General features: G+C 32.3%; 1 protein-coding gene across 4 annotated transcripts in view; it reads right to left on the reverse strand.

Moving 5' to 3' along the window:
- LOC143225217 (irregular chiasm C-roughest protein-like) overlaps nucleotides 1-15,401 on the reverse strand; it is an 83,310-nt gene extending 67,909 nt beyond the window's left edge. For 3 of the 4 annotated variants that reach the window (XR_013013691.1, XM_076454241.1, XM_076454242.1), the window contains exon 1: nucleotides 15,101-15,401. Coding sequence is in view for 3 of the 4 variants with exons in the window: in XM_076454241.1 (XP_076310356.1) it covers nucleotides 15,101-15,155 (55 nt within the window). In the remaining variant the exon portion in view is untranslated. The remainder of the gene's footprint in view (nucleotides 1-15,100) is intronic. The other variant, XM_076454240.1, reaches the window with a different exon arrangement.
- Nucleotides 15,402-22,768: the final 7,367 nt, after the last annotated feature.

The following is a 22,768-nucleotide window of genomic DNA, read 5'->3' on the forward strand; positions in this document are numbered from 1 at the left end:
AATAGTAAGAGTGTTTGTAGTATAATTTAATAATTAGGCCTAATGCATAAAGTGAACACAAGAGTTGGCTGAAACATTACTAGCTAAATTTTATTTTGATTTTGGCTACAGCTCAATGTCAAAACTTCCGAATTAAATTATTTTGTTGTTATATCAGTGATGATATCAAAAACTAAAGAATAAAAATGAGTCTTTCTAACAAATTAACAAAAATATTGACCATTCAACATAAATACCACAGTTGACTTAAGGAACAATCAGGTGATAGTTTTGTTGCTAACCGGCGATATACATTGTTGACCATTAGCCAAAAAGGATTGTGAAAGCGTTCTCAACAAAGGGTCAAAAGGAATAACCTTTTATTGTTAGTGATACATGGTGTTAGTTGAACATATAAACATAAACAGTACTTCCTGAATATATAAAAATACACACAATGCTACCTGCTTTTTTGAAGTTCGCGCAAAGCTGCACAAGGGTTATCTGCGTTAGCCGATAGCCTAATTTAGCAGTATAAGACTAGAGGAAATGCTAGTCATCACCACCCACCGCCAAATATTGGGATACTCTTTTACCAAAGAATAATGGGATTGAACATTACATTATAACGTTGCACGGCTGAGAAGGCGGTTTGGTGTGAGAGTGATTCAAACACGCCACTTTCATATTACGAGTCGAACGGCTTAATCACCTGAAGATACCGGGCCCCAGTGCTACGTCAATATATAATAATAAGCAATGCTGCCTCATTATATAAATATACCAGTACTAGTTGAATACGTGCATTAAATGTCTAGGTCAAATACCACTAGGGTTGAAATACGCAGTTTCTGATTTTGAACAATTGACCAAAGGGCATTATTCGGCTCTTTGAATCGTATAACGGATTTGACTATCAACTTTACAGCACGTGCAGCAACTAAAAATGCGAAGTCTATTCAGTAACAAAACGCAACGAATACCAGATCCTTCTATCCACAGTAATGCCAGATTATTCTATCCACAATAATACTTGTTTGGTTTTTTAATTTTATGCAAACCTACACAAGAGCTATCTGCATTAGCCGTCCTTAATTTAGCAGTGTAAGACTAGAGGAAAGATAGCTAGTCATCACCACCCACCGCCAAATTTTGGGCTACTCTCTTATCAAAGAATAGCGTGATTGACCGTCACATTATAATTCCCCTACGGGTGAAATGGCAGGCATGTTTGCTGTGACGGGGATTTAAACCTACGACCCTCAGATTATTAGTAGAGCGCTTTAACCACCTGACCATGCCGGGCCGTTACAATAATACTAGATCATTATATCCACAATAATACGAGATTTTTCTTTCCAGAATAATACCAAATTATTCAATCAACAATAGAACTAGATCCTTCTATCCACAATAATAAGAGATTCGTCAATTCACAATAATACCAAATTATGCTATCAACAATAAAACTAGGTTCTTCTATTCACAATAAAACTAAATCCTTCCATCCACAATAATACCACATTCTTCCACCCACAATAATACTAGATTATTTTACGAATAATCCAATGCGCTAACTATTCTGCAACGCTCGCTCCTCCTAACGAAATAAACTAAGAAAACAACTTCTGTTGTTTTTGTTCTGAACTCATGTCTTTATCAACATTATTTGTTTTTTTTGCTTTTTTCAATACTGCATATAATTTACGTATATGATTTGAAAACTAATATAGAAATAGATCATGGTATTAATGTAGTGGAATTATTTTCTAATTACAACAACGTATCTAAAGTATAACAGCAAACAAAAATATTTATATTACAACATACCTTTCTGAATTATAGCTTTGATACCGCTTATGTTTGCCAAAATTCATACGCATACGTATGTAAAGTGTGTCTAATAAATAAACGGTGTGCTTGTCATTCGTTTTCTCAATTTCACATATTTTGTGTAAATTCTAAGGTATTTATGTTTTCAAGAATTTTTTAGAATAAAAACTATTTCAGATTAACATAGCAAACAACCCTACTAACACTGTATCAGATAAATGAGCAATGAGATTCTAAAATAAAATAAATATAATGATTTTGTATGTTGCAATTCTTATATTGCTTAAGATTTAGTTTTTAGCTAGCCGTTAAAGCAAATAATTACAACTTTAAACTATGTTGTTTGTAAACTGATTTATTGATAACCTTTGTTTGTTTCTGAATTTCGCGCAAAGCTACACAAGGGCTATCTGCACCAGCCGTCCATAATTTAGACTAGAGGGAAAGCAGCTAGTCATCACCACACACCGCCAACTCTTGGGCTACTCTTTTACCAAAAAATAATAGGCTCAACTGTCACGTTATAACACCTCTACGGTTGAAAGAGCGAACATGTTTGGTACGACAGAGATTCGAACTCGTGACCATCACATTACAAGTCGAGAGCCCAAACTACCTGGCCTGATAACACGGATTAATTCAAAAGACTGATATAAAAAACAGCATACAATTTACGTTTTGGTGATATTTTTCCTTCTAGTTCAGTATCATGTCACAGTAATTTCTAAAGTCACATGATACATTCAAAAATAAGATGTATAAAATAAATATATTCATATTTCTATAAAGTCACATTCATGGGCGGGGTTTGTACAAGATCTGTGAAGTGAACACTTTACGCATCGATTTAATGAGTTTCTTCATATAGGTTGTTGTTGATTTTGTTGTTGTTTTTTTTTTGTAGAACGTTTTACTCTTAGAACTAAGTGAAATTTGAGGAAACAAACAGTTTATTTGGAAATCTATATTGATATCTCAGAAGTCTCTAATAGTAATAAGACAAGATCCATCACAATATGCAAGACAGAGAAATGCTGATTCTTCACGCAGTTTGAAACAAGCTTCCAGAAGTTTAGCCAAATGGTGTAAACATAAGATGACCACTCTCGCTTATCACATTTGAACAAGCCATGAGATCAACAAATCTTACAATTCTCCAAAACACACAAGTTTCGTATGCTAAATAATTTCAAAAGTGATTCGAAAGTCCACAGACACTAACAAACAGGTAGACACTGCTGAACTGCACGGAAACAAGCAGAACTTGAATGAACTTTATATGTCTGTACACCTGAATGTTCAGGCCACTAGAAATGCATTCAAGTAATGTTTCTCAGTGATTAATATATATATATATATGTAGACAATGTGTTTTGTATGATAATGTAATATGCAGGTTTTAAATATGATTAAGAATTTTTTATACAATAGTCAGTGGGAGTTGAGCAAAGAATTTACTTATAAATAGTGTCAGTCTCATTGGGCTTGGTAAACATGTGTGAAGTGGGCGTTCTTGGAGCCACAGATAACGTTTATTTTGTCTATACATTAGAGACAGCTTTAAAAACACACGGATTACCAAGAGGAAAGTGTCAATGTCTCACTGAGGTTAACGCTTAGTCTCCAATTACACAAGCTCATTTGGAGTATGCCACGTGCTCACATCTAAGCTTAATAAAAACTTGAGCTCGCCAACCTTGCTTGCGTGCATATATATAAACAAACATAACAAAACCACAAATAAACTATTTGAGTACTTTAACGAATAAATCTTTCAGTCATGCTCAAACACCTTATAGCTGCTCGTCTTGCCGACACATAGACAGTTCCACTATGCTTGAATGTTGTTGTGCTTAAACACCTTATAGCTGCTCGTCTTGCCGACACATAGACAATTCCACTATGTTTGAATGTTGTTGTGCTCAAACACCTTATAGCTGCTCGTCTTATCGACACATTGACAGTTCCACTATGTTTGAATGTTGTTGTGCTCAAACACCTTATAGCTGCTCGTCTTATCGACACATTGACAGTTCCACTATGTTTGAATGTTGTTGTGCTCAAACACCTTATAACTGCTCGTCTTGCGGACACGTAGAAAATTTCACTGTATTTGAATGATGTCCGCGTGTGCGTTTGTGTGCACCTTTCGAAAGCCAGAAATACGTGACATAAATATTTCATAATGGTGGACCTTGATGACCTATGCTTACCTTGAAATATAAAGGAATAATATATTCCATAAATTACTTTGTCTGAGTTTAAACGTTCTTTACGCTTTTAATAGTTCGATAATGATCAGCATAAAGGATCAGTTCGAATTATGTCAAAAGTCACGATGTCCTGTTTCAGTTTGGATTCAACATACACACACTTTGGTATCATTTTTATTCAGCCTTTCAGCCGTGATGGCGTTATAATGTAACGGTCAATCCCACTATACATTGGTAAAAGAGTAGCCCAAGAGTTGGCGGTGGATAGTGTAGACTAGTTGCCTTCCCTCTAGTCTTACACTGCTAAATTAGGGATGGCTAGCGCAGATAGCCCTCGAGTAGCTTTGCCCGAAATTCAAAACACACAAACAAAGTATTCAGTTTTCCATTGTATAACATTTTGTGATAGAATTTAGCAGCAATAATACTTACTTTTATATTTGATTCAATTCTTCGGTCTGTTAAAAATGTTGATTTGCTGTCAGTCAGAGTGAAACTAAAGTCATACACGTAAGCGTATAAAGGCTTCTTTCTGCACGCTGTGTGGCAATGAAAAGTAACTTGATTTTATTGGTATCGTTTGATACATTTTGTATACTGTATAAACCAAAAGAAATTATTAGTAACCTATATTTCATTTGACCCACCTTAGTGTGAACGTTTTACAAGCTAAAAGATGTTATTAATGCGGTTTAGGCCAAATTTACATACCAGCTTTGAAATCTTGAAGAGTTTCACCGGTAAGTTCAATGTTGCAATAAAAAAGAATCAGAACGATGTACTTTAATGGGTTAAGAACACATCAGTAAGATTCATTTTAATTTGTTATTAAATAAATAATACTAAGCGGGCAATAATTATTTTTGTACGATTTTACCAAATGCACAATCACATGCAAGTAAATGATATTGTAATTTATCCTTCGTAATTCCAAGGGTCGTAGGTTCGAATCCCCATCACACCAAACATGCTCGATCTTTCAGCCATTGTGGGCATTATAATGTGCGGTCAATCCCACTATTCGTTGGTAAAAGATTAGCCCAAGAGTTGGCGGTGATGACTAGCTGCCTTCCCTCTAGTCTTACACTACTAAATTAGGGACGACTAGCGCAGATATTTCTCGTGTAACTTTGCGCGAAATTCAAAACAAACAAACAAAGAAACAATCCTTTGAAATATCAATGGAATATTTTTATGTAAAGCATAAAGCAGGGACAACTCATGTGACCATATTACTAATAAGCTGAGCTGCATGCTTTGTCATTCATAATTTTCTTATTGTCCCTAAAGTCTAGGTTCTGTCAATAAAACGTTTATTTCTAGTATTGCTGAAAATTAATTCCTCACTTGTTTTGAAGTCTATCAGTCGTTCTCTAATACTATGGTATTAGATGAAGTTTAGAAGTAAAACATTATACTAATTACTTAATATTACAAGATATTTGTAGAAAAGTAAAAACAGTTCTAAAGGAATTTACTTCTCGGACTTTTATATCTTTCAACATTATAATTTGAGATATCTTATGCAAAAATTAAATTATTTCGTAATCTGTAGATTACCATAGAAATATCAGACAACTAATTACGCACAACTAACGAAAAATATTTAGATAGTTAATTAGAACCTATTTAAATTTTTTTGGCTTAAATACTTTATTTTGCGAGAATATCCAGATTTGAATCTTAAAAATTCGATTTGATTCGATGGCTTCCACTAACCGATTCCGGATAAAGATTTCAAAATTAATTATCTTACTATAAAGAACCATATTCTCCGGTACCACGAATATCACTAAATCGCTTCCTCGAGTATCACAAGAGTTATTGAACTACTTCCTACAGTATCACAAATGCTTCTAAACCACTTCCTCCGGTATAGTAATTATTAATAACTTCTACTATCACGAGTATTACTGAGAACTCACTCTAAAATGTCTGAAGCATAGTTTATTAACTAGAACGATGAACGAGCCAAATGTGTCTAACAATTATTTTCATAAAATCAGTCTTAGCAAGAAACAAACATTTTAGTAATTTCAAGTTACTTGAATGTGAAGCACTAGACTAGTTAAATAACGTTATTTATTTTCGTATTTTATGTTTAAATAAAAACAAACAAATTTTCTACGCCACTTGGGAAACTATTTTACCCTAACAACATCACTTTCAAAGATATCTTAAGAGCGTTAACAAGTGTACACACTTTTGTTTAAAGTGTATTCACTTAAAGAAATTTAATGTTCCCCTTCTCTGTAGAACATATGCAATATATTTTAAGAAGACTTGTTATAAACGTGTCACAGAAATGGAAAAACGCAAAATAAACACAACATAATCATATATTTCACTATAACATATTAACTGGATCAATCACGATAAACCTACGTGTATTTGCTTCGATCAAGAAACGTAATTAAAAATAAAACTAGCAAAGAACCTTATTATAAATTCACGATATCTGTCTATCCCACTGTTTTTGTACGAGCTTGTTTTGTTTTCTTCGTGTTAAGTTCTGTTTGCTGTAACTTCTCGCCACGTGATTTTTAAAATCCGAAATTCAGTTTATCTTTCATTAAATATTACTCGCACGAACTGGAACTAGTAAAAAAATAAACTTTGATTCAGGAACATTTTCATATATGTCATACACATGTTCGCTTTCATTTTATTTCTTTTATTTTTTTATGATTAAACATTTTTATGCGTCTAAAAAATAGATAATGTAAAATGTAAAAAAGAAGTAAAAATATTAACTTAGCAGAGAAAATCAGTTGTACATAAGATTCGTAACATGTTATTGTCTTTAGATCAAAGTTTCGCTAAAAATCGATCAACCAGCCTGTCTTCAAAGGAAATTAATTCCAAGTTGGATAACACTGCGCTTTAATTACGACATTTGTGAAGAGCTTTGCAAAGGAGGCAAAAAGACAGTTTATAACAATGTTGGAAATTGTCAACGACTTACTCAATGTACCATTATTTCAAAACATTGTATCTAATTATAAAGGTGGTATTCGTAAATTAATCTTAAAACGTTGTTTTATTTTTAACACCTTCTGTGGTAAAATATTTTTGTCTCTAGTATTTTGTGTTCACAGATTGAATATATATAGAAGTTAGTGTTATATTTATTTTATTACACAGTTTAAAGCAGAACAGGGTACTCTGAGTTCCGATGGTGAGGAGGGATAATGGTTAAGAATAGTGAATTTCGTCAAGCATCACTATGTACTTCGTTCTTACGACAACTCCAGGAATACATCAAGGCAAAAAAAGCTGTTTTTGCCCAACTGCTGAGGCTTTTAAGCTGTCTAAGTGCAGTATCGTTCCCATTACTGTACCGTTGATCATAAATGGTTGTTTCTAAATACATTTCTGACTAAAAAGCTGCTGTTTTAAATGATTGTTGTAAAGGTGTGGTAATTTAAGAGCAATATAAGCTAACCGAGTTATGTATGTCTTTTGTTTTCTCGAAATATCCAGTAGAAAAGTTATTACATAATGTTCTTATAAACTGTACATTCTTTAGACATTACGATTTAAAACGTCAGTAACACTATTATTTAAAGTTAGAGCAATTCCTTTATTTTTCAAAATGAGTTTATGACATGATCTGCTTATGATGTTGGTGGAGTTAAACCTAATCAGAGTACCGCAAAACAAATAAATAAAATAAATTTCACTCTCCCTAGTGGGCCCATGAACTTCATGACAGTTCTATTCCATTACTTGCTCAAACAGAAGGAAGTAGATGAACACTGACCACCTTCTCTCTAGTTTATTAGTTCAAAATTAGGGATGCCAAATAGTGATCGTACTTAAGTAGTTCTGAGAAATTCGAAAATAAACCTAAAGTTCCAGTCGCAAGCTCTTTGTCGTATTAACCTCATCGGTAGAAGACTTTTCTATCTTGCTATAATAACCTCATCGAAATAATATTTTCACCTTGTCAAATTAACCTCACTGAGAGAAGAATTTCATCTGACCACAAATATATTTAATCCTTGGCTGTAGATTCTAAGAATGTGTAGTTAAAAGCGTTTAAAGAATAAATGTATGTAGAGCAGGTGAACTTGCACTAAAACTATTCAAAAAGAACCTGCATACTCTTAGTTAGACCATTATGTTTACATATTAATATTAACAACTGGGTTAATGGTTAGTTCTGATCTATACATAAAACCTTTTTTGACCAGAAGTTAATGATTAAAAATAAATAAACACTGACTTAAAACTATTTTAACGCAATGCTATACAATGGAATACTATTACTATATCGCTACATAAATCGAGCCCCGAATTTAAACGTTATTTATAAGCCCTGAAGCCTACTCTTGAGCCACTAAGTGACATAGGCAATACGACAGTGTCGTTAAGGTATGCACAGCTTTCTCTTCGTTCATCGTTATCACCAGGTGGGGTTGTAAATTATTTTCCCCCTTCAGCCTCAACTGCATTTTAATGGACACTGAAAATTAAATGTAGTGCTGCAAAGAATCCGAACGTGGCGTTATAAGTTTAAATCTATAAATCTTTAGTTTCATAATATGTTTCTTCAACGTGGCATGAATGTTTCTTTGGCTCTGCTCTAGATTGCTACTGACTCACAGATTACTCAGCCCCAATCTAAAATTGATTTCGTAAACTATCCATCACACCCATCTCCTCGTTCAAATATCCTGGTGACGCCCATGTTACTGTGTTTCAAGGCAAAAAATATTATTTTATCAGCATGTGTTTATGTTAGGATTTTTTTATATATTTGTTGTTATCACATTACACGAGAATAGGCTAAGTTAGGTAAAATATATGATAATTATGAACAAGGATGGTATTTCGAAAAATATTATTATATGAACATTCGTATGGAGTTGACTTAAGTATCAACGTTTTTGTGATAAGTACTTTGTTCTAGCGCATGACTATCGTGCTTATACTGGTAGAAGGTTAGTCGTTTTAATTATTCGAATTCCTTTTAAAATTCGCAACATCAATATTAGGTTGCATTACTACATTGAGAAATAATGGAATTAACTAATTACCTGGATAGCATAACAAAAGCAGAGAGAAATCGAAACTACTTAACCTGAGCTTTTGTAATAGACCGACGCATAGTGTTTTGTTTATGTCTTAGATTATAATTTACGTATGTCTGGGTATTTTTATCAACATTTTTATTTTAAAAGTTTTTGCTTATTTGTTTTCGAAAAAATTCACGTACAACGTAGATTTATTTTGTGGTATTTTCCAAATATTTGCTTTCCTACGAACAAAAATGTTCTTTCATTCCCAAACCTGTACAAGAAGCATGTTATTATTACCATGTCACTTTCAGGCCTCACTCGTACATACACTCAGGTCACATACACTCTTTTCCAATTCGTACTGTAGAGGTTATTGCAACCTTAGTGACTGCGTGTGTGTTTAAGAGAAGGAACAATTTTCACCCAAGATGTCTTTTAACTTGATCCGTCACCTGAACAATGCTTTTGTCATTACAAAAGTTATCCTAGCAACATCGGAATGAAGTACGTTTTTATCAGTAAAATCAGCAAGAACAGAAATCTCCAAGACACTGACACAACTCCTATACAGATTCAAGCTTATTCCTGGTACCCAGAGGGGGTTCCCACTGTGAAGTCCTTGTTTATCGATTGATCTTTCCAGGTGCCTTACCATGCGTTTGTCTTTCTCGAAAAATCATTTCCCTCTCTCACCAGAGCCACATTCTGTAAATTTTCCAAGGCAATAACTAGGTTACCCTGGGCAGTAAACAAGCAAAAAATGCTTTTGTTTTAGATTCATTGGACTATTCGCTCTATAAGCCAATACGGTTCAGAATCACAATAGAATCAGCCAAGTAAAACTATTACTTTTACACAATTAAACAATTACTGATGTTTATAAAGCTTACAGTTGTAAGTAACAAAACTATCTTAACTAGGCATCGATAAATAACAAAAAAATAGAAAAGAGTTTATTAATATTTGGTTGTGTAAATAGACTTTATTATTATTAAACCCTTACATGTATTGCGGACTTTATTACTATTCAACCTTTACATGTATCATGGGCTTTAATACAATTACACCTTTACACGTATTATGGACTTTATTACTTTGAACTTTTACATGTATCATGGGCTTTAATACAATTACAGCTTTACACGTATTATGGACTTTATTACTTTGAACCTTTACATGTATCATGGGCTTTAATACAATTACACCTTTACACGTATTATGGACTTTATTACTTTGAACCTTTACATGTATCATGGGCTTTAATACAATTACACCTTTACACGTATTATGGACTTTATTACTTTGAACCTTTACATGTATCATGGGCTTTAATACAATTACACCTTTACACGTATTATGGACTTTATTACTGTTAAACATGTACAAGTATCATCGACTTTATCACTATCAAACTTTTACATGTACCAAACAACAGTAATAAGAACAGAGTGATCTATATTTAACTCTACAAAATGTATGGGTTTAAAATCGTAATCAACGTTAACTGAAAATTATAATACCTGTGTATAAAGTTTATTATCGAAAAAGTAGTATTCACGTATTTCGATTTCCCTTCCACACAACATATGTACTGTTGAAGTTATGACATCTTAACATACATGTTCAGAGTAAATGACTGAATTTATTAACATTATTTCAAACCGATGATTTGGTCTAATCTAAGAATGAAACAAATATCTATTTTTAAATTTATCCGACAAAAGTCAATATAATTGAGTTCTAATCATTTTTATAATTTCTTTTCATGCACATTGTGCTACTATATTACAAGTAACAACACAAAAACAGACATTTTTAACGCAATGAAAAGTCAGGTATTTATAACTACTTACAGCCGACTAGTTTTGATAACACAATTACCATGTTAAAATATTAGCCCTGATAATATAAACACGTTCATCCAAGTTTTTGTGAATACGAAACAATAATCAGAACTATACTCGATAAAAAACGATATATTATGCAATTATTTTAAAGTGCGAAATTCATTGGAAATATTGGCTTTCATTTTAAAAGTATTGTTTGATGAAAAATTCTATATATTTACTGTTATAAGTTAAGTTACAAAAAGGTAATAAAACAGTGACTTCCTTCTTTGTTACTATTACAATAAGTTTGTGTTGTTATTGTCCGAAGTTTCATGTCTAGTGTTACAGGCAATACGAGTGAATGAACAAGTTTCTAAATATAAACGCTTTGAGCTCACCAGATTAACAGAAACAAAGAAACATACTTAAATAAATGGCTAAGTATGTCTTTCCAGAAGTTGCGGTTAAAATGTTGCAAGCTGGAGAGGCATTGAAACCATTAGGCTTAATATTCTCATTTGAAATATTAAATGTTAAGTGAATGTGTTTTCAACAGTTCCAGTATAAGTTGTAGCCAAGTTCAAGTTCGTCATAAGTAGATTTAATACTGTTATTATTTTCATGAAGGTACTTGATCAAAGTATGTCAGGGAAAGGTGTTTACATATCGTACCTTATTTTCTTAAGGATCACTGGTTAATAATCGCTTACCTACAACTATTTTGTTTTCTTTTGATCTTGAATCTTATTATATCTTATGGAATTAGAACCATAGGTTATCTACACTCTGCCCTCAGTGGGTATTAAAATCGGACAGTTAGTGTTATAACCCAGCGGACTTATCACCGCGAGGCTTTACAGGGTACATAACAAAACGTGTAAGAGACACTTCCTTTGAATCTTCTCCCAGGTTTGTAAAAAGGTATCCATGAATATCCTCGTACTTTGACCTTATTATATAGAGTATGACCAGGACTTAAAGATCCATTTACGTTAAAACCACAATGTTAATACATAGAAACTATATATACATTACTCACATAACTATGTGAGCATCTACATTAATCACAATTAAACAATAACAAAGCAGAAGTTGTTTCACACTTGCTTTTCACTAACAAACCAAATGTTAAAATCATCTAACCGACATTAAAGCCAGTGTGTGTGTCACATCACGTCCTCGAAATAGGAGGTCATAAAAGCCAAAATGCATTTATTCAGATAGAATAGGGAGATAGCAATGGAATTATTCTATCTAGGATCACTTAGCCTAGAGTTATGTATTTAAAATTTATCATGAAAGTAAAATTTTCAATTCACTTTTAAACTTAAATCGTTTCATAATTATGTTATTTTAATAAAAAACAAACCTCTTTAATCAACGAAGACAAAATTAAGGAAACAACAAAATATTTTTACAGTTTTGTTGTCTATATATTTAATTTTATACTTTCAGTATATAAAATAATAACAATATTAGGTTATGCTTTTTTGCTAAGCAACATAACATGAAAACGTTAATAGAACGTAGTTACCAAAACGCAATAGCATTTCTATATATTATAAATCTTTAATGTAATTGATATTTTACCGATGATCAGTCTATGAGTACACCACAAATTAATTTCTTGAATGATCTTAATTTTGATTGGCTCACAAGGAAATTTACAAATGTTTGACTGCCTTAAGTGTACTTTTCTGCCTCTTTGTAGGACAAGATTGGTTTCGCAAAATTTATTTATTTCAATTAGCTATCAAGTGCGAGGTTAGGGTATATTATGGGTAGGGGTGATATTTTTTGCCCCTTCATTTTGAACGGGCAATTCGCAAATATTAATTTATTGTTTTGGAATTAAGCGTAAAGCTACGCAAAGAATTATCTGTGCTCTGTCCACCACGGGTATCGAAACCCGGTTTTTAGCGATGAGTCTGCAGACATACCACTGTGCCAAGAAGGGCGACTCAAATAAAAAATGCTCTTTGTATGATCAGAGTATATTTCATTGGGCTTGAGATAGACGTGTAAAAGCCAGTCCGGAAATTAGTTATTTTTCTTAGAGCAAAAACCTATTTATTTATTTTTAAAATCGCATTTTATCTTCTGTTCGATTAAAGGTTTTTTAGTATACGCAAAAACACGTGCTTACGAGTATTGAGCTGGGCGTGGCCCAGAGGTTAATATATCTGGATCAAGAATCAGAGAACTGATTGGTTGTCGCATAAACGCCTACGTACTTTATAGTTGTGTATGTACTATAAGAGTGACAGTCAAATCCAACTACTTGGTAAGAGAAAGACAGATCAAAAGTCGGTGATCGGAGCTGTTAACTTCTTTCTCTCTAGTCTGTTAACTAAAACCTAGGGAGAGCTATATACAATTAGCCCTTGTCTAGATTTTCACAAAATTCTAAAACAAGCAAAAAAATAATTTTACACCATGAACTTCAAAGATCGTTTTAAACCTGTCCACAGTATACTGATACTTCACTTTCCGAGGTACATGGACGAGATTATATATCTAAACGTGAGAAAACCTTAGATACAAATAAAAATACTATAACAGGATTCTAATGGTACAAAATAATTTAAATGTAATCAGCTAAGTAACTAAATCTCAGCGAACTTTCATGTAACTAACGTAAGCAAAGGAGTCTCGGTATTCTACGTCAACTCTTCAGGTGAAACTGATTTTATCAAACGAGGCTTTGCTTCATTTACCAAAAGTGTAAATACACACTTGAGGTTTGTTAAACCTTGCTATAAACTTATAGTCCACTTAATTTATAAGATGATTAGTTGGTGAAGTAAATATCAAGCTCGTAAGATTGCAATCATTTTGTTACAATGTAAATTCTAAAACAGCTCTTGTGTAACAAAACAATATATAATCCAAATTAACGAAGAAAAATATAATTTTTATATGTGGCCTATCTTTTATCAACTACACGAATTGGATTGGTTATTATACATTTATGTAGGTATGTTTGCATATGTATATACGTATAATTTGAAGGGGCTGTTCGTCTGTTTAAGGCATTCCATCCACTAAATTAAAATAAATTTAAATATTTATAAAGTTGTCCAATAAACTCCTTTAAAGTAATTACATTCACCACGGCTGAAGGCAACCCTTTCAAAGGCCAACCACCATGTTAAAAAAATAAAGGTATTTTAGCTGAAAATGACTGTTACACTGTCAAAATTTATATAATACTACCATTCTCACCATTAAATGTGAAAAAGATGGTGTATCAACACTATCAATTCCGTTAACAATCTTAAACACCTTAAACAAATACATCACAACTCTTATTTTTCCAAAGTCAAACAATTTCAGATCTTACACGTGTGACAATCATATGTGCACTGATACTTGTGTTTGTACTTGTATGTATGCCAGTAATGGTTTGTATGGCCTAGTTATTTTAAATGAAATATAATATAAACATATATTAAACTTCACAAAGTTTTTTTTTAGTTTCTGTATGTTGCACAACCGTTGGAAACTCCCAAGATACATAAATGTAAACATGTACAAGTTATCCCATAATTTTGTTTCCATTTCTTAAACAAATAGTCTCGAAAATTCGACTTTTCCTCCTATGCGTGTATAGGTATGCACGTATACACCAATCAGTTCAGAAAACAAGCAATATACTCGTGTTAACTTACCATTATAAAGCATTCATGACCTTAGACACATATCAACTTGTAAATTCATGCATTTTAAAGGCTGTCAAAGGTCTGATAGATTTAATATTTGCTATTATTTATGTAAGTTCTTCGATCTAAAATCCAACAAAGCCAATTACTCATATGAATTCGTAAATGTTCTATATAATCAAAAGTATGTTTTATACGTCAGCCTTGGTCAGCCTGTAAAAATAAAAGGACTGATAAAGCGTTAGAATAGGTGGTATCTATTATAGGAAGACGTATGCAGTGATTGAAGTATCCACTATAGCTCGCCACACCCTCCAATGTAAGTTATATTAGGTTATTTCGTCGTGCAAGGTCTACTCCCGCCACATGTTTATATACATTAGGCACTTTCAGTTCCCACAGTGATTTGTATGTAATATTTATATAACATTTTAAATACAGGCAGTTGCCTGTTAATGCTTAGGATAATAATACACAAAACAGGCATCGATTTACGAAATAAAATTATTTATTAGCAAAAACACAACAACAGCTTCGATAAAGATAACTCAATAACTCACCCGCCAGGAGGTTTAGCACGAGCCCAGCAAAACAGCCTCTAAGCCTTTTCCTCATCGTTGAATTCCGTTTTGTTTTTCATCGGACAGTTCCATTGGAACCTAGTGTGAGATATCTCCTCCTATATCCCATAAAATGTAACAGTCGCAGAACCTTCAACCTAAGAACAACAACTGTCTACAGGCTGAACTGTATGTATCTTTCGTTCAGCTAGTTCCTCACTTCCATCGATTTGGGCGACTTCCTGCGTTCTTTCTGCAGTTGGTCGCGATCGCTTTAGAGTCATCTGCTGCAGTTACAGATGACGTCAGCTTCGGAAAAGTCGACACAAAGAAAGGGAGACTAGAGTACACTGTTTAAAAATAAATACAGTTTCCAAAAATGATGACTGATATTCAAGTGCGTATTTAAATAACAATGTATATGTATAATAATGTAATATAACAATGTATACGTATAATAATGTAATATAACAATATTTATATATAATAATGTAATATAACAATGTATATATATAATAATATAATATAACAATGTATATAAATAATAATTTAATATAACAATGTATGCGTATACAATAATGTAATATAATAATGTATACATATAATAATGTAATATAATGATGTATATGTGTAATAATGTAATATAACAAAGAATACACATAACCATGCATATACATAATAATATAATGACACTTTCTCCTTTTTTCACTATCAAAATTATTTAAAGGCTTCAGCTTATGGTCCTTCCTATTCGTAAAAATCTAAAAAGTTATATTTTTATAATTCTTTGTTGTTTTTTGTTACACTGGACTTTAATTGCACTAGAAATTTGAATAGAACTGTTATTCTAATAAGAAATACGAAAATCATTTCGCGATTATACTTGTTTGAGGAAGTTTGATAATGAATTTTTATAATTACGGATCCATTTCTTACTTTCTATAATATACATTCTTGGTTAACAAGGGTCAGAATAACTATCTATCGGTTGATCTATCTAACTGGATCTAACTAGGGTCAGAATAACTATTTATCGGTTGATCTATCTAACTGGATCTAACTAGAGTCAGAATAACTATATATCGGTTGATCTATCTAACTGGATCTAACTGGAGTCAGAATAACTATCTATCGGTTGATCTATCTAACTGGATGTAACTACGGACAGAATAACTATCTATCGGTTGATCTATCTAACTGGATCTAACTAGGGTTGGATGAACTATCTATCAATAGATCTATCTAACAGGATCTAACTAGGTTCAGAGGAACTATCTATCGGTTGATCTATCTAACTGGATCTAATCAAGGTAAGCTAAACTGTCTATCGATTGTTTTATCTAACTGGAACTAACTAGAATCAGAATAACTATCTATCGGTTGGTCTATGTAACTGGATCTAATATGGTCAGAAAAACTATCTATCGGTTGATCTAGCTAACTATATTTAACTAGAATCAGCTAAACTAAATATCGATTGATGTATCAAACTTGGTCTAACTAAAGTTAACTAAAGTATCTATCGATTGATCTATCCGACTGGATTTTTTGGATCTCTGAAGTAGAAGTTGAATAAAGATTCTTAAATTGTTTTCCTTTAAAAAAGAAAAAAGGAAAATTTATAGGTAAAGTACAACGATATAAAGAAAAGCTTTTTAAGTAAAGGAAAAGTCATTAGTGCGTTACTTTTAACCAAAAGATGTTTTGATATATTGTATTATAAAATTAGATCGTTCTTATATTGTTCATTCACTTACGAGATAAATGACAAATTGTTAACTAAAACAGACTGTTGTTAGGTTCATAACGACAGTTGTTTGCTTTCCCTAAGACTTGCAGGCTCAAGCAGGACACAATGTTGCTCTATTAGTTGTTTGCATTCATTTCTCAGAAATCAACTTAACACAACTCTTTGTACTGATAAGTTGGCGAAGTAAGAGTTGTTTAAAACCTAAACAACTTTAGTAAACAGGCACTTTAAGAAGAATTGGGTAATTCAATCCACAATGTAGAAGAATTTCACTACCCTAATTCTTGTCTGTTAAAACAAAAAACTAGTGGTATTCTAACCACACTAAAATATTGTATTTCATTGGCTGTACAGTATTCTTGACTTTGCTTTACAAGCTGTAGTTATACTTAAAGTTCTCGAATGTTACAGTACGCCTTTATTCATGTGTTTTTATGGTAAATATATGTATATCCGGGAGAAACGCCGACGCAGAGTGATGTATGACTACGAAACCATATCACATTAATAACCACGAAAGAAGTTTTTGACAGACGAATATTAGGTAATCGTCCAAAAATGTTAAGTGTCCTTCAAGTATACGATTTACTATTTTTTTTCCCCTAATTTTGTCAAGTTATTCATGGTTTCTCTCTTTTGCTTTAATTTTTTTTTTTCCTTTTCTGATTTCTGCTCTAATGTTTCTAATAAAGTACAGTGTAAAACTTTTCTTGTTTTAATTTGCTAGTGTTTTTATAACGTTGAGATTTAGTTGCAGTATAACTTATAGAGCGTAGCAACTGTTTTTCGAATACGAAACGCATTTCATGCCATTTGTATTTGTAGATAATGAATTTAAAACATACATATATGTTTCTCATTTAACATACTCTAAACATATAGTGTAATTAGCATCGGAAATAGTTCTCAATAAATCGAATTTCATTATATGGGAATATCAAGTGCAAGTTATCACAGCATTATAAAGAAAATAGTTTGCATAATGTAAATTTATTCCACTGTACTTAAGTTAGAACAACGAATCACGAACATTCACGTCTTTATGTCTCTAAGCGTACAGGAGTTTTTGTCACTCTTTTTTTCTCAGTTTAGGAGAAAATGGCAAATAAATAGACTTAACCAATACATAAACCAGGTCCACAGCTCTACGGATCTTGCGTATAAACCTCGATCAATCACGTACATGTATATCATATAGATACCGATCGATCGATCGATAGAACACAGATTGCAAAAAATCGACATGGATTTAAAACAGATCTAACAAATACCTCCACCGAGAATGTCAATTTCAGTACATCATGTTTCTGTTCTTTTGTGTGTGTTTTTTTCATACACTCGTATTTATACTTGTTTAGTATGTCAATAGTGAATATATGCCAGTGTTAACACGCGAAACTTGATTTTACGGATACATTTAATTAATTTCTTATAGACGTTATTTCTAGACAACAGATTGCAGTACATCACTTGTGCTTTAAATAATTCATTTGTCACCTAATTTTTTGGTATTTAAAGTCGTTTCAGTATAGATTTATGGAACATGTGCATTCACTCGTAATTTATCATGATACTCTTTGACATCCGGTAGGTAATAATAACAAATTCAGTTCATGTTACGATAAATTTCTGTTTAATATACTTCACAAAAAAAGAAAAGTTCAAATATAAATATTTCTTGTAATAGACCTGAACGAAACAAAGAACATAAATACTGTGCTATTTATCACGTGAAAAACACGTCATAAAATAATACACAGTTATTGTAGGTGTTTTTATTTGCGAAGTGAGTATGCATTTATAACAAATAATATCATTTGAAAAACATTTCTCCTCGACATGTTTTTTCTCTGCTGGGGCAGGGAAATACAAGAACGTATTGCTTGAAGTTTTCGGATTCCATTCAACAGTCTCTTCTTCGTGAATTCAGCTGCACCGTTATGTCAAACCTTCTCAACAGTCTTGTCCGACCATACGTAATTTCTCTTGCCATTTTGTCCCTGTGTAGCCTGAATACTAACCTTTGTTTTCATTCATATAAACCAAATAGTATTCTAACAGGAAGTCTTGAATAGCCTTTGAAAAATACTTATAATGCTAATATTAGGCTAAATATCATCCCATTTCTGTAAGTTAACGATGCGAGTAGAAGAAACTGGGTCATCAACATAAATGTTTACTTCATGATTATGGCTAGCACCACAAAGATCATCTTAAGTCTACACCATGCCTTAATAGACAGCAATTAAAAATCAAGAACTTGGACATTAATCAGATTCAAACAACTTTACTATATCTGTGGTGGCAAAAAAGTTATATAACTAAATTTAAATCCCTCGTGAATGACGATTAAAAGTTACAAAGAAAAGTTTCAGTTCATATTTTCTGATATAAATATCTTTATATAAGGGTTTGATAAGATACTTGTCAAACAAATAGACAGTTCGATTAGTTTATACTATGAAAACCAATGTTAAACATAAAATCAAAAATTGTAAAAATGTTTAAAATTAATTTGCTAAGTATTCCCAGTTTGTTTATTAAATTGACGCATTTTTAGTATAGACAGGGTACAATAAATTACACTATATACAATTTAAGTCGAATATATATATAAAAAGTTTAATAGTGGTTTAGTTCATTATGACTGCAAATCTACGAGTTCATCCTTCGCTGCCCGTCGCCAAAAAAAAAAAAAGTGCTTCGCACTTTGTAATTGTGAGTGTGCTATAAGAGTGCCGGTCAAACTCCGCTATTCGAGTAGACAGGAGTAAACCAAAAGTTAGCGGTAGGAGCTGTTTAATAGTTTATTCCACTATAGATGTCACTACATGGCCAAGTGGTCAAGGCACTCTACTCGTAATCCGAGGGTCGCGAGTTCGAATCACCGTCATACCAAACATGCTCGCCCTTTCACCCGTGGGGGCGTTGTAATGTTACAGTCAATCCCACTATTCGTTGGTCAAAGAGTAGCCCAAGAGTTGGCGATGGGTAGTGATGACTAGCTGCCTTTCTTCTAGCTTTACACCCCTAAATTAGGGACGGCTGGCGCAGATAGCTCTCGTGTAGCTTTGCGCATAATTCAAACCAAACCACTGTTCTGTATTAATTTAAAATTAGAGACGGTTGTGGATAGTTTTATACAGCTTTCTGTGGTAACTCTAAAAGAAACAAAATAGCGAGAAATTGTATTGTGGAGCTAATTTAAAAATGATTATACTTAGAAGAAGATTTTATTGAAGTTTGTTCCAGTTCACTAATTGATACATTAGTTGAAACATTTTCGTGAGCTAGCTGCTAGTAGAACTAGGTCTACATGACAGAGCGCGTGATAATGCCATCTACCAGAATTTGAGGAAAATTGTTAAACCAATGTGGTTCAGTGATGATATGCATAGGTCTAAATTATTGTCATTAAACAGATTCGTGAATTGAACAGATAGCTATACAATGTAAACCTTAACAAATTATAGTTAATACCTTTGAAATTAAACAGCAATTACAGGGGATTCCCTAAGCAAAAGAGCGAAGCAATCATATGTATATACATCACATACAACCAATCTAAATAATTATACACGAGTCACTCTGTTCAGTTAATTATTTATGAATAAGGTGACCAGAACGCTATTCAAAATTAAATTTCAATTAGAACAAATGATATACAAAAGTTCCACTATTTTTGTGTCTTCCTGACCTTTGTATACCAATAAAACATTATAATATGCAAGGTTCAAATCCAATTATAGAAGCGAACGTTTGTAGACTGGGAAACAATAAGTACAATTGCATTGGTTCACAGATAATAAGCATGTTTCTGTTTACGTATAAACATAAGTCTGAGAATGTATGAAAAGACAGTTACTCAAAATGACTGAGAAAATGTAAGAACTAGTTTCTTCTCTCATACACTGAATTGAAGTTATTCACAATATACAGAATCAAGCTGTAGCAATTTAATCAAGTCAGTTCTTCCTGCTGCTTAAGGTTAATTTAAGACAACAAAATTATATACACTCAACAATGAACAAAGTAACATTGAGATAACAGCTTAAAAATAACTTTACAAGCGGTAAGAATGAAAGACGTTCTATCATTGTTGGTATGTTTATTGAATTTCGCGGTAAGCTACTGGAGAGCTATCTACGCTAGTCCAACCTAATTTATGGGGATAGTCTTTTACTAATTAATAGTAGGATTGACTGTTATATTATAACACTCTCACAGCTGAAAGGGTAAGCGTGTTGAAATCCGCAACCATCGGATTACGAGTCGAGCACTTCAACTGCCAGACCACGGCGTTCAATCATTATTTCCAATAAGGCTATGTTTTCAGATATTCTAAATGTAATATCCTAACTTCACAGATAGATAAAAGAGGCATGTGATCATTGTTAAGTCAAAACGCCATAAAAAGACATGAGACAAAGATTACAGTTGGCTCTTTATCGCTTTATCTAGCCCTCTAGCTAATCCCATCACTCTTTAGATGAGCCAATTAGAATTAGTAAATTCACATGACAGTACTGATTCATGAACACGTGCACAGTAGAGGAATGACTTGTAGTGTTTAGATGGGTAGGAACTTTAGCCTAACGAACTAATGAGGGCTTAAGCTATATGTGTGAAGTTCCACTAATCGTGATTTCATGTAACAAGTAATGGATTGTCTAATTTAAACTTAATCTAAAATTTTTAACTTTTTTACGATGAAGTTTAAGTAGAGGGATAAAGTGTTACTTAGGATACGACAATGCTATTCATCACGTTTTACTTTGCAATGTCATATATGTTTTATAAACTTTAAGAAAAATATCAAGAAAAACAATTTGTGAAATGTTCGTGCATCCATTCTTGTGAAACTGTCGAGACGTGTTACTTAAATGTAACAACGATAAAGAATTGTTTGAAAAGAAATTGTTACATGTAGTCCGTTGAAACATATATCCTAAAGGGAACATTTCATTGAACATATAGAATTTTTATGTCACAATCATGCTTAGAATATTAAAATCACATTTTTTTCTGCGTCTCAGCAAGATATATTAAATAAATTATTCAGTTTCTTATCAAATACAACACAATACATTTCTAAGAATTGATCAATTAAAAATGGTATGAAAGATAAGGTACTTAATACTTCACAGAACATGCAAAATTAAATTAAATGTTGCGCTACAACAATGGATTAATAAAATGTTTTCCAATGATTGAAAAAAGATTTACGAATAGAACCTGAAAGATACTTACTAATGTGTATTCATAAAGCAATTATTCTGCATTGCTAGAATAAAATATTAAACTGATGCTATGGTAGATGATCTTGTAACTGTTTATCTAATAGAAGTTATAGTTTAGAAGATGAATCGAAAGGTATTCTACATTGTTTATAAAAAAACGAATTGTGAGACAAAACAAAGTCCTCAGAATCATTATATAACATATCTATATATATTAAACACTATTTATTCGACTGAAAGAAAAACAAAGCATGATGAGATTTGGTCTGTATATCATACATTAGAGATGAAAAGCTTTACGTAATCACAAAACCGTACTGAATTACAACGGTGTAAAAAAAATATATATATACAGCTTGTCTACGTGCATAAATATAATAAACTTCCATTAGTCTAGGAAATAAAATCTAGCTGTCAATAGAAAGATGTTAATATTACTAAGACAACAATAATTTTTAAACACAATATTTTGGTCTTAATTTGTCGCATATAATCAAATGTTTCGGTCTCTGTATTTCAATAACTTATTCCAAAATTCTTTAATTAATATTTTGTTACATTTCACATGAGAAACATCCCGAAAACAGAAATGCTAGCAATTCCGTTTCACCTTTCTTGAATAATAAAACTGGTCTTTTGATATAGTTGACGTGGCATTCTGGGAAATCTTAACACACA

The sequence above is a fragment of the Tachypleus tridentatus genome, chromosome 9 (genome assembly GCF_004210375.1).
Source record: "Tachypleus tridentatus isolate NWPU-2018 chromosome 9, ASM421037v1, whole genome shotgun sequence".
In the NCBI taxonomy this organism is placed as follows: Eukaryota; Metazoa; Arthropoda; class Merostomata; order Xiphosura; family Limulidae; genus Tachypleus; species Tachypleus tridentatus.